Source organism: Sus scrofa, chromosome 6 (assembly GCF_000003025.6).
Source record: "Sus scrofa isolate TJ Tabasco breed Duroc chromosome 6, Sscrofa11.1, whole genome shotgun sequence".
NCBI classification, from domain to species: domain Eukaryota; kingdom Metazoa; phylum Chordata; class Mammalia; order Artiodactyla; family Suidae; genus Sus; species Sus scrofa.
Window position 1 is genome coordinate 27,883,129 of NC_010448.4, and position 12,654 is coordinate 27,895,782.

A 12,654-nucleotide genomic window follows, 5' to 3' on the forward strand; every position below is an offset into this window, starting at 1 on the left:
GCGGGCCCGAAGAAGGGGGTGGGGCCAATAGTAGTCTCCCAGCGCGCGAGGTGGAAGCAAGCACCGCTGGTGGCGGAGCTTGCAGCCAAGAAATTCAGAGGGCATGATAGTCCTGTTGGTTCATTGGCTAGTCCGGCAGGAAAATTCGAGCTCGCGCACACCCCTTTCGAGAGCGCGCAGAATCTGGGAAGCTCTTTGGGCTTGGGGGCCGTGAAACTGCGCTCTCTTGGGGTTTCTTAGGGCAAGGTGGGTTGGAAGTTTCTTAAGACCATGGGTAGCCAGGTTCCTCTCGGTGTAAGGACGAGATGCTCCTGATTCCTTCAATTGAGGGATGGATGAAGTGGATGGGCTCCCCTTATTTGGGGAAAGCAAGGGAATGGGTCTCTTTCAGCTTGGAGCAAGGAGTGAAAATAGATTACACTCAATTCGAAGGAAAAGGTGGGATCATTTACCTTTAATTGGAGGAAGAAGAAGGACGTGCCCCTCACTCTGGGAAAAGGATGGGATGACAAGTTCTGCGGGGAGGTGAACTTATTACACTCAATTTGAGGGAAGAACTGGGTGGGTTGCCCTTCAGCTGCAAAGAAAAGTGGAATCGGCCCTTTTCTATTTGGGGAGAGATAAGCTGAAAGGCCCTTCAGATTTGGGGGAAAAGGTGGGTAGGTCCCTCTTAGTTTGAAGGGAATCGATAGGGTGCGGTTTCCACAGTTTAGGGAAGATCCCCTAAAAGATAACGTTTGCTTCATTGAGTCTCATGGAAAAAGTGAGACGAGTTCACTGTATTCTAAAGGAAAGGGAGGCCGAGTGCCCCTCGGTTTGGTAAATGAAGAGAAACAACCTCTTTCTTAGCTTGGAATGGGATGGGCCCAATCTGGGCCTTGGGGTTTCTGGGGACGGCGGGGACAGTTGTCCCTCTCGGCTTTCTATTAGAGCCCAGTGCGCGTGCGCAGCTCTGGTGCGGGCGGGGGCGCGAAGGGTCTCAAGCTTCTGAGGGCTGCGCGGAAGTCGGTGGCGCACTGCCCCCTGCAGTCTGCACGGGGCATGCCGGGGCCCGCGGCCTCATTACCCAGGGTCGGCTGCTTACAGCCGGCGGGCACTCCAGTGGCAGTGCCGCATTCCTCCCGCCTGGACCCCGGTCCCTGGCAGACCCCGTCACCCTCGCCTCCGGCCAGTTCTACGCAACGGTGTCCCTAGAGGACTGTGGCCGCTCACGGCTCTGAATCCGGGTCGGGGGAGGTTTAGAGAAGGTTTGGGGGAGCGGACTCGATGGAATAGGTTGCAGGACTTAGGGGAAGGCTGCGCCGGGGAATTTCCAGAGCCGAGACAGATTTAGAGCGGAGGAGCAAGGGTCCAGACTGCCGACGCTCAGGGCAGGGGCTCCGAGTCCGGACCTGGCTTGGGGGAATCGGAACTAGGATTGGGGGCAGCGGGCCCCACGTGCTCGTGACGCGGGGGCGGTCGGTAGGCGGTGGCGGCGACGCGAGGCCGGCGGCCGTGGGGCGCCGGGAGGGGTGCTAGGTTGGCGGCAGGATGTTGCGCGTCGCACTGCCGCTGCTCGGGCTGCCCCTGGCGGGGGCGGGAACAACCGAAGAGCCCACCCTGGAGCTGGGGTCGCCGGGTGAGCCTCCCCCGGGATTGGCGCTCTTCCGCTGGCAGTGGCATGAGGTGGAGGCGCCCTACCTGGTAGCCCTGTGGATCCTGGTGGCCAGCCTGGCTAAGATCGGTGAGTGCGTGTGTGCGTCTGCTTGGGCGGGCGGGTGGCCGGCAGCGGACCCGCCCCCAATCCCGAGTCCCCAGATCACGGCCGGCTTCTTGGCGTGCCCCGACTTAGGTTCCTCCCCTTCTTGCGTGGGAGCCCTGAGGATTTGCCTTCTCAGGCTGCCCCAGCTCTCTCCAGCCTCATCCCTATACTGCTTTTCCCTTTCTCTCCCCTCTTCTTGCAGTAAGCCCAGTTTACCCTCTCCTCCAACCCCCAGCCTCCTAAAAACCTGTCAGTGGTGAGGGACGTGTGTGGACATTGAAGGGAGGCTGTTCTCTGGCAAACCCAGGCATCCTGGTCCTGTGGAAGCAGCCTTCCCTGGAGGCCACGTCCAAGTGTCCATTCTCTTTGGATACTAAACTGCCACTTTTCTTCTGACCCCCTCTGCTCTCCTAAAGGTGCCCCCCTTCAGGTCTGCCTTCTTTCCACTTCAGGGTATAAGAAACTTCCATTTATTGGGGCCTTACTATGTGCTGCCTGCCTTAGATGCTTTCTTACATCCAACCTCCTTCAGTCTGTACAATATTGAAGGTTGTATTTCAGAGTCCTTTCCTTGAGTAGAACTGCTTTTCCTTGCCTCTGTCCCTTCCTCCCCACTTCTGAGCAGCCAGTGGTCTCTCCTCCCACCAGAGACCCTCCTCCCTCTCCCTGTTGTGCAGGCTCTGCTGTGGGGTGACTAATTATAGCTGAGCGTTGCTACTCTCTCCCCATCTATGCTGGCACAGCCTGTACTCCATCCTCACCAATACAGTCTTCATGTAGGAATCACATAGCCTAGAATTTGCCCCCCACTTCTCCCAGGGACACAGTCAGGGGGGCTGGGCAGGAACAGAAGAACTCTCCATTCTGCTTTGGCAGCCCATTAATAATGGAAAAAAAGGGCTTGAAATGCCTTCAGGGAACCTAGTTCTGAAAATAGGCTTTTATGAAGGGTTTTGGATTGCAGGGCTGGGTATTAATGCATGCTGTGGAAATAAGGGTGGAATAGGGTCCCTGAAGGAGAGGAGAGGGGCCCAAAGGTAGGGATGAGAGTGGGGAGAGCTATGGCTGAGCTCACCTTAGGCCCGGCAGCAATGTGAGCAAGGTGGGGAGGAGCCTCAGATTTAGGAGCCAAGAACTGGGTTTGTTGAGAAGTCTAAGTTGGACTTCCTGTCTTGTTTAGGGTTTATAGCAATGACTAGAGTTTCCCCTATAAATCATAGTGCTTTTTCTAGCTTGGATGACATCTCCTATGGAGGGGGAAGGGAGCCTTTTTCTCATCAACAACAAAAATTCCTTGGGATGGTGAGGGGAGATACGTAGAATGTTCAGAGATTCCTTCCCCCAGCTTCACTGCTAGATTTCCCCCCTTTTATTCAAAAAATATTTATGTAGATCCCACCATGTGCCAGGTACTGTCCTAGGCCCTTTGGGTATAGTTTCCAAAGGGCACTGTCTTGGCATTGGGTCTCATACAGCCTAACTTGGAGCTTTCCCCCACTAACCACCACACTCCAGGGACTGTCTGGGGAGAGCTGCTTATCTGGTCTCAGGGCTCAAGGGAAAGCCAAAAGAATTTATATTAGGAGGCAAAGTAAGGAGTGGCAATAGTGCCAGAAAATCATTTCATACCTCCTTTTCTTTCCTAAGGACAGAGCTGTTATTATTTCCCCCCAGAGTCATATTGGATTAACATTTGTTGAGATCCTATTGTGTGTGTGTGACATTCTGCTAGGCACACTGACACTATATCATTTTTATCCTCACCCTGTGTGAGGGGTATTTTTCCTATACTACTGAGAAGAAACTGAAGTTCAGGTAAATTAAATAATTTGCCTGAGATCTTACAATTGGGAAGTGATGGAGCCAGAAGACTTGGATATCTTCTCATTGCTAAATCTAATGCTTTTTTCCTTTTAATATATATATATTTTCTTTTTTTGGCTGCACTTTCGGCATATGGAATTTCCCTGGCCAGGGACTGAATCTGAGCTGCAGCTGTGACCTAGGCCATAGCTGCACAACAATGGATCCTTAACCTGCTGCATCACAGTGGGAACTCTGAAACCTAATGCTTTTTAAACTACTGCGCCCTTAGTGAGCCTATATAATGAAAAGCACATTGGGCTAGGAGAGCTACAGTGCTCCTAGGAGGATTTAATATGCATTATGCTAGGGAGGTAGGATGCAATGCTAATAGGTAACATTTATTGAGAGCTTACTGTAAAGTGCTGGGCTAAATGCTTTTGAGTAGACTGTCTTACTTAGACCTCACAACAATCCTATGAGATCATTACTGTTCTTATCCCCATTTTACTGAGAGAAAACTGAAAGCCAAAGAGGTGAAGTTAATTTGCTCCAAGGTCACAGAACTAGTAAATGGAGGAATTAGGCTTTGAACCCAGGCAGCCTGACTCCAGATGCCCTGATTTTTACAGTTATGCTATGAGCAAAAATATACTTAGTATTTGCTGAGTTTCAAATAATGGCAATGGATAAGGGAGATCAGAGAAAGGTGAGGTTTCTCTGAGGGTCAGAGTAGAGAGGAAGAGGCATTTCCAAAAGTGGAAAAAGTAAGCAATGACCTAGGTTCCCATGACCATGACAGGGGCACCAAAAAAACAGTTTTGGCTGCAGTGGAGTGTTTGGAGCCCTGGAGGTTGAAGATTCTAAAAGTTCTGAATTTCTTTCTTTTTTTTTTTGGTCTTTTTGTCTTTCTAGGGCTGCGCACCCATGGCACATGGAAGTTCCCAGGCTAGGGGTCAAATTGGAGCTGTAGCCGCCAGCCTACGCCACAGCCACAGCAACATGGGATCCGAGCAACGTCTGCGACCTACACCACAGCTCACGGCAATGCCAGATCCTTAACCCACTGATGAGGCCAGGGATCAAACCCACAACCTCATGGTTCCTAGTCGGATTGGCTTCCACTGCACCACAATGGGAACTCCCTGAGTTTCTTTTCTTCTTCCTTGGTCCCAGGGTCAGGGGTCCTGACCTTAAATAGCCTTCTTAGACTGAGAAGTTATAGGCTTCTGTGTGTGGGTGTGTGTGGGTGTGTGTGTGTATGTTCCATAAGCTGATACTTCTTGCCCTCTTCTTGCATTGTAGTGTTTCACCTGTCTCGGAAGGTGACATCTCTGGTCCCTGAGAGCTGCCTGCTGATTTTGCTGGGACTGGTGCTTGGGGGCATTGTCTTGGCTGTGGCCAAGAAAGCTGAGTATCAGCTGGAGCCAGGCACCTTCTTCCTCTTCCTGTTGCCCCCTATTGTGCTGGACTCAGGCTATTTCATGCCCAGCAGGCTGTTCTTTGACAACTTGGGTGCCATCCTTACCTATGCCGTAGTGGGCACACTCTGGAATGCCTTCACAACAGGTGCTGCCCTCTGGGGCCTGCAGCAGGCTGGACTTGTGGGTGAGTGTCCCTAATACCCGGACTGGCAGCAGGTTTTGCTCCTCATCATCCAACTCCCTTCTCCAGCTCTGAAGATTCTATGATCTTGATGAGAGCCATGCCCTGAGAGCTCTATCATAGGTCCCTCCCAACTGGAGTGCAAGGCAATGCTCCAGATGGGCCTTCAGCCTTCATCTAGGTCTCTGGCAGATGAATCTGGGCTTCTGCAGATGACAGCTGAGTAAGGGTCTGGCTGTGGGCTGCCAAGGCTGGGAAGCCTGCATTACTACTCTGCTGCCTCCTGTCCTTTGTTACCACACTGCCACTTGCCAGCCTGGCTCCCCTGAGGCACAACTCACCATTCCTGTGAGGGCTCTCCCTGGGCCACACCAGGGTGGTTTTGTTTTTAGTATTATTTACAATAAATACACATACATCTACATAATGCAAGATACTACACTGGGTGCGCTCTTTACTCATCCCCTGACTCTTCATAGAAACCCTGGTGGGGTAAAATTTGTCTCATTTAATCGATGAGGAAATAGAAGCCCCTGAACTCTTCTCTATATTAGGTTCAAGGTTAGCAGGAGGGGTCTGTTTTACTGAGGCTCTGCGCCTGCAGACTACTCTGTCCTGCTCCCTTCTTCCTCATTTCCTGTCCTGCAAATCCATTCAACCCTGAGTGTTGATAATTCAGACTTCTTCCAAGGTGCAAGGGGAGGCTTGCAATTTCCACTTGGGGACACCACCCTGGTTTTCCTAATGAGTCAGTGAACTCTTTGGGGTAAATGGGAAGGGAGGAGCTCAGACCATAATACTAGTAACCCCAATAAATAGGTAGTATCTATTGAGTGCTTACTAGGTATTGGGCAATGCCTCATAAAGAACTTTTTATTATTCCCCATATATACATAAGGAAGCGGGTTCACAGAGATTACATGATCTGATCCAGTCCCACCTGCAGTGGGTGCTTTTCATACTCTATGCAGCCCTCATGGATGGACGGACCCCTCCCCTGATGCTGAGACCTGTGAGTGTTGCATTCCTTAGGCTGAGAAGGACAAGGGTGGGAGAAAGCACTCTATTTTGTTCTCCTCCCTAATAAAGCCAGTCAGCAGCCAATTTCCACCTGCTGGTGGTCATGAGTACTGTCACTGCAGCTTTTATTGTCATTGCCACCTTAGCTTTCCCAGGTTACCCAGAGCTGTCGCAGCCATCTCCTAGGTTGATTTTTGCAGCAATCTTGTCAGGTAGGAAAGATGAGGAGGCAAGGCTTAGGACAAACAAGTCACGTGACAAGTGACAGTGCCAACATCACTGAGCTGTGTCAAAAGCCAAGCATTGGACTCAAGACCTAAAGTCCCCTACCCTGCAGGCCAATGCTCTCTTCACCATCCCAAGCCCCCTCTAGGCGTCCTTGTTTTAATAGTGGGGGTGGAGTGGGCTTGTCACACGGACTGCTTAGGTGACTCAGTATCTCACCATCTGCTCTCCCCCATCTGTCCCTCGAAAGCCCCTAGAGTGCAGGCTGGCTTGCTGGACTTCCTGCTGTTCGGGAGCCTCATCTCAGCAGTGGACCCTGTGGCTGTGCTGGCTGTGTTTGAGGAGGTGCACGTCAACGAGACCCTCTTTATCATTGTCTTTGGCGAGTCCCTGCTCAATGATGCAGTCACCGTGGTGAGAGTGCTCAGCTGGCTGCCGCTCCCTGACCCCTGGCTGCCATGCTCTGACCCTTTCCCGGGTCCCCTGGGGAAGAACTATGGCCTCTGCTTCCCCCTCCTCCCCGCAGTCCAAATCGCTGCCTTCCCCCGTTGCTCCTGACGCTCCTCTTCTCACTTAGGTGCTGTACAAGGTCTGCAACTCCTTTGTGGAGATGGGCTCTGCCAACGTGCAGGCCACTGACTACCTGAAGGGAGTCGGTCAGTATTTCCCCCCTCCTGGCGGGCAGTGAAGGTCTGCCTCCCCCGGGGTTGCTGAGCCCCTGCCCCCGACTGTGTCAGGACAGAGGATGCTGCTCAGGTTGCCTCTTTCCCTTCTCTCCTCTATGGAGACATAGGGCCCTGAGAAGGAGGGGCTTTCCTGAGATCCTAGCTGTGGGGATCCTGACCCCTGGGCAGTGTGGTGGACATCACCCTCCACTCCCTGCCAGGCAGCAGTCTTGTCGGCCCAGTGGGGTCCGGGCCAGGGGTCATGCTGACAACCCACTCCTCCCCCAGCCTCCTTGTTTGTGGTCAGTCTGGGCGGGGCAGCTGTGGGCTTAGTCTTTGCCTTCCTCCTGGCCCTGACCACACGCTTCACCAAGCGGGTCCGCATCATCGAGCCACTGCTGGTCTTCCTCCTCGCCTACGCAGCCTACCTCACTGCTGAAATGGCCTCACTCTCCGCCATTCTTGCGTGAGTCCTGGGGGCCTTGCAGGCAGGCAGCTGGGAGGGGGCACTGGAGACGGTTGCCCCTCACATGGACAGAAGCAGGACCCTGAGGAGCCCATAGGTTTCCCTGAGCCCTTGTGGGAGCTCCTAGGAGACACTAAACCTCAGGTAACATTCCTGGACTTGCCTCTACAACTGTCCTGAGTACTCCAGAAGCCAATCTTCCTCTACCTGAAGTGCTCTCTGGGGGTGTGGGCTGAGCTGGAAGTGGCCTTTGAGGCCTGGTGCCACTGGCTCTGGTGGCCACACAACTCTAAAAAGTGCCTCAGATAGAGTGCTCGTCAGAGCGTTTCTCCCCCTTTCTGCTCCAGGAGGCACTGAGTGGGAAACCTGGAGATTTGGACCCTTTTATCCCAGGACAACCACTACTCTCTTGGACAGTCTCTACACCTCCCTGGGCTTTGGCTGTGAGAATCTGACATCCTGTGATGGGCAACACCCTCTCCTGCGCATGCTCAAACCCCGGAGGCTGTGCTTCCTGTGACCCCTCCTCACTCGCCCCCGACTCTCCATTCCTCTCCCAGGGTGACTATGTGTGGCCTGGGCTGTAAGAAGTACGTGGAGGCCAACATCTCCCATAAGTCCCGCACAGCTGTCAAGTACACAATGAAGACTCTAGCCAGCTGCGCCGAGACCGTCATCTTCATGCTGCTTGGCATCTCGGCTGTGGACTCTTCCAAGTGGGCCTGGGACTCTGGGCTGGTGCTGGGCACCCTCTTCTTCATCCTGTTCTTCCGAGCCCTCGGTATTGCCGGCACCCTCTGCTTTCCCATCCTCCTTCCTGCCCACCTTCCCAGTTCATCTCCCCGTCTGAGTCCACATTAGGAATCTTGTCAATTCCTAAGCCTCCCCTTGTTGCTCACCCTGCACCCCCAGCCCATCAGACCTTAGCCCAGATACTTGGTGCCATCCACTCCCCGTGCCCTCCACTCCCAACACCCTGCTCCTACTGGCCTCCCTCCTGCTGTAGGCGTAGTCCTGCAGACGTGGGTGCTGAATCAGTTCCGGCTGGTCCCTCTGGACAAGATCGATCAGGTGGTGATGTCCTACGGGGGCCTGCGAGGGGCTGTGGCCTTCGCTCTCGTCATTCTCCTGGACAGGACTAAGGTCCCTGCCAAAGACTACTTTGTGGCCACCACTATTGTGGTGGTCTTCTTCACAGTCATTGTGCAGGTGGGAGTGCCCATGAGGCTGATGGGGAGAGGGTCTGGCAGGCCCTGGGGGAGGCCTGGAGCCTATGGAAGAAGGGGCTCTTCTTCCTATTGGTGGGTGCAAGGGGCCTGACTTTCCAGACCTTGAGTGTAATAAGGTGGGGATACTGAAGAGGAAGCTGAGGCCTAACCATGGGGAGAGAAAGATGGCAGGGAACTGAACAGGGCAGGACTCACTGGCTGCCTGTCTGTAGGGCCTGACCATCAAGCCACTGGTCAAGTGGCTAAAGGTGAAGAGGAGTGAGCATCATAAACCTACCCTGAATCAGGAGCTGCATGAGCACGTGGGTACCAGAACCCCATCCCTCCACCTGTCCCTCTCTCCCTTCTCCTATTCTGAGCAGAGTCCTGATCCGGTCCCCCTACCCACCCCTTCTAGACTTTTGACCACATTCTGGCTGCAGTGGAGGACGTTGTGGGGCACCATGGCTATCACTACTGGAGGGACAGGTGAGGGAGCTGCCCCGAGGCTCCTTCAGCAGCAGCAGCCCCACCAGCCAGGGAAGCATGGGGATGTACCACACTTCTGAGAAGGAACACAGCCAGGCTGTGTACTCTCAGGATGAGACAAGGTTCCCCAGTGAGGGCTGCCCTGCCCTACCCTACATGGTCTGGCACCTCCAGACTCCAGCTGCATTATGCTCAGCTGTATCTTTGACTGTCTGCCTGCTAGTGACATGAACCCTGTTTATAAACTCAGGACCCACCATGCTCCCCCTATCCTGGCTACCCGGACCTTTGCACATATTGTTCTTTCTACTAGACCATTCCCCTGCCTCCATCTCACCTATTTAACCTCTTCATCCTTCAGACCTTACCACAGGCATCAAGTCTTTAGGGAGGCTTCCTTGGCCTGACTAGAAAAAATCCCTCTCATGCTCTGTAATTATCCTTTGTAGTTCTCATCATGGTTGCCATTTTAGTTATATATAATAACTTCATTAATGTCAGGCTTCCCCACAACACTGACAGTTCCATAAGGGCAGAGACTAATTTTGAGATTCTTCCTGACTGATGCCCATACCAAGAGACCTAGGCCCAGCACTGGCGGTGCCCCTGCCCTGTCTGAGGAAGGGCCAGCCAGCCAGGCCTTGGGGATGGCACTCAGGACCGGGCCTGGCATCCTCTGTAGGTGGGAGCAGTTTGACAAGAAGTACCTGAGTCAGCTGTTGATGCGGCGGTCAGCCTACCGCATCCGGGACCAGATCTGGGATGTGTATTACAGACTCAACATCCGGGATGCCATCAGCTTCGTGGACCAGGTGGGCCGGCAGCCAATGGTGAGTGGGCAGGTGGCCAGCAGGGAAAGGCAGGAGAGGGAGACAAGCAGACAGGCTCTGAGCAGGAAGTTGGGAATTCCCAGCAGACTCCATGGTCTTATGAAGTGGCAGCTACAGTAACCAGCCTGGCCTGATGCTGACATTTATAGGTGTGGCAGGAAGTACAGAAAGATGGCAACAGCTGGACTCTAGAGTCAGCAGACGTGATTCAGTTCCTATCATTTCAGGCTTGTGACCTTGGTTAAATCACTCATCCTCTCTGAGGCTCAGTTTCCTCAACTGTAAGAAAGCAAAAATAAGAGTACCTCTGTGAGAGTTTTGTAGATTCACTATAAAAGTGCCCAGCACAGTACCTGGAACATCAGAACAGCGAAGTGTGTTAACAATTGTTATTCTTTTTATTATCCTCTGACGGTCTGGGCCACCCTCTATATGACTGCCGTCTGACCTTTGTCTTGGCCCCAGCAGGGAGGTCACGTCTTGTCCTCTACTGGGCTCACTCTGCCCTCAATGCCCAGCCGCAATTCTGTGGCCGAGACTTCTGTCACCAACCTACTGTAAGTCCTTGAGCCCCCTTCCCCTTCCTCAAGCTCCTCTCTCTGAATCTCTTCTGGGGGAGATCTGTGAGCACCTTTGCTTCTGCCCTTCCCCTGGCCTGTGCCTCCCAGTACCTCCCCAGCACGTGTCCCCTGCCTCCTGCAGGAGGGAAAGTGGCAGTGGAGCATGTCTGGATCTGCAGGTGATTGACACAGTGCGCAGCGGCCGGGACCGTGAGGATGCTGTGATGCACCACCTGCTCTGTGGAGGCCTCTACAAACCACGCCGCAGGGTGAGAGCAGGCAGGGCGTGAGAGTTCTGAGGGGGAGCATTGTCTGGGGAGGCCATGAATGAAGGTTCCAGAGGCAGCTGGCACCAGCCTGTGGAGAGTTATCGATGCCCAGCTGAAGAGTGTGGGCTTCATCTCGTGGGTTATAGCTTTTAGTTTTTTTTTTTTTTTTGAGAAAGGTTGGCCTGTTATAAGAACTGTTTAAGAATGTCTTCTCTGGTAGTAGAGGGCAGATCAAATTGAGAGGCTGGAAGAGCCAGTTGGGAAGCTGGAGTGAAACGTAGACAGATTAAAGCTGGGTGACTGGAAGGGAGAGGGGCACACAGGACTGCATGATCAACCAGGAAGGGGACAGCAGGAGTTAGAGGACAGGGCTTGATGGGGTCTCAGAGAAGCAGGAGTGCTGAGGAAGCCTGTGGGACCAGCTTAACCCGGGAGAGGCAGACATCCATTTTAGGTAACATTAGACCAGTGCAGGTCATGATGCTTGGGGGTTGAAGGGCCCAGCACATCCAGGAGGGAATCTGTTGCAACCCCACAAGGGGGCAGCAAGCCATTACCTTGACCCTTTCTGAAAGGCGAAGCCAGCTGTTAACCATTTCTGGCAGCTTTAAGAGTCAAGGCTGTTTCCACCACTGAGTTAGAATTGCTTTACTTTTAATTTGCTCCCACTGGTCCTGATTAGACTCTGCAGCTCTGCAGAGTCATTCTTCAAAGGCATCACAATAGCTCCCTTCCACACAGGTCTTCTTGCCCTCAGGCCAGCAGCTCCTGGCCCTCATGTATCTTCTTTGGTAATTAGAAATGAGGACCCAAATGGAAGGCGGTTGAGCAGGGCACAGGGCCGCTCTCGCCTTTCTAGTTCTGGAACTTGCCATTCTCTTCCCATAGCCCAGACTCCCTCCAGCTTTGGCTCACCACCCTGAGGCTCCATATTGTCTTTACAATCAGGCAGCCCCCCATGTCTTCCTCAGTTAATGGCTGTTAAACCCTGTCTCATCCAACCTGTGGGTTTTTTTGTTTGTTTTTTATTTTTACTTTGTTTTAATGGAAAACTTCAGTCATTCACAAAACTAGAGAGAACAAAATAATTCTCATTTAATCATCACTCAGCTCCAATAATTATCAACGTATGGTCAGCTTTGTTACATTCTATACCCTCCACACACACACCCCATGTACACTTTATTGTTTTAAAGCAAACACCAGACATATTGTCACTAAATATTTTCACATGTATTTCACGAGAATTCTTAAAAAAAAAACAACCAAAAACACAGGAGTTCCCGTTATGGCGTAGTGGAAAGGAACCCAACAAGTATCCATGAGGATGCGGGTTCGGTCCTTGGCCTTGCTCAGTGCATCAGGGATCCCGAGTTGCTGTGAGGCTCGGATCCCACATTGCTGTGGCTGTGGCATAGGCTGGCAGCTGTAGTTCCCATTTGACCCCTAGCCTGGGAACTGCCATATGCCATGGGCGTGGCCCTAAAAAGCAAAACAAAAACAAAACAAAAACCCACATCGTATCATTATGACTTAAAACAAATACCAGTAATTCCTTCTCAAATATACAGCCAGTGTTCATTACCTGGCTGGATCAGGATCTAAATAAAGTCCACACTTTGCATTTAGTAATTATCTATTTTGCAAAAATCTGTAATAGTTTCTTCTTTTTTTTCTCATTATTTATTTACTGAAGAAACTGGATATGTTGTCTTAGAGAATTTCCCATTTTATAGATTTTGCTGATTGTATCCCAGTGGTGGTGTTTTACAT

General features: G+C 52.3%; 1 protein-coding gene across 9 annotated transcripts in view; it reads left to right on the forward strand.

The window, feature by feature from the left end:
• SLC9A5 (solute carrier family 9 member A5) overlaps positions 35 to 12,654 on the forward strand; it is a 20,914-nt gene continuing 8,294 nt past the window's right edge. For 2 of the 9 annotated variants that reach the window (XR_002344559.1, XR_002344560.1), the window contains exons 1-12: positions 35 to 1,723; positions 4,850 to 5,152; positions 6,645 to 6,808; positions 6,972 to 7,050; positions 7,348 to 7,525; positions 8,086 to 8,306; positions 8,532 to 8,734; positions 8,967 to 9,056; positions 9,152 to 9,222; positions 9,905 to 10,052; positions 10,521 to 10,609; positions 10,755 to 10,881. Coding sequence is in view for 4 of the 9 variants with exons in the window: in XM_021094077.1 (XP_020949736.1) it covers positions 1,531 to 1,723; positions 4,850 to 5,152; positions 6,645 to 6,808; positions 6,972 to 7,050; positions 7,348 to 7,525; positions 8,086 to 8,306; positions 8,532 to 8,734; positions 8,967 to 9,056; positions 9,152 to 9,222; positions 9,905 to 10,052; positions 10,521 to 10,609; positions 10,755 to 10,881 (1,866 nt within the window). In the remaining 5 variants the exon portion in view is untranslated. Of the gene's footprint in view, positions 1,724 to 4,849; positions 5,153 to 6,644; positions 6,809 to 6,971; positions 7,051 to 7,347; positions 7,526 to 8,085; positions 8,307 to 8,531; positions 8,735 to 8,966; positions 9,057 to 9,151; positions 9,223 to 9,904; positions 10,053 to 10,517; positions 10,610 to 10,754; positions 10,899 to 12,654 lie in introns of all 9 variants that reach the window. The other 7 variants (XR_002344561.1, XM_021094077.1, XR_002344562.1 and 4 more) reach the window with 7 other exon arrangements.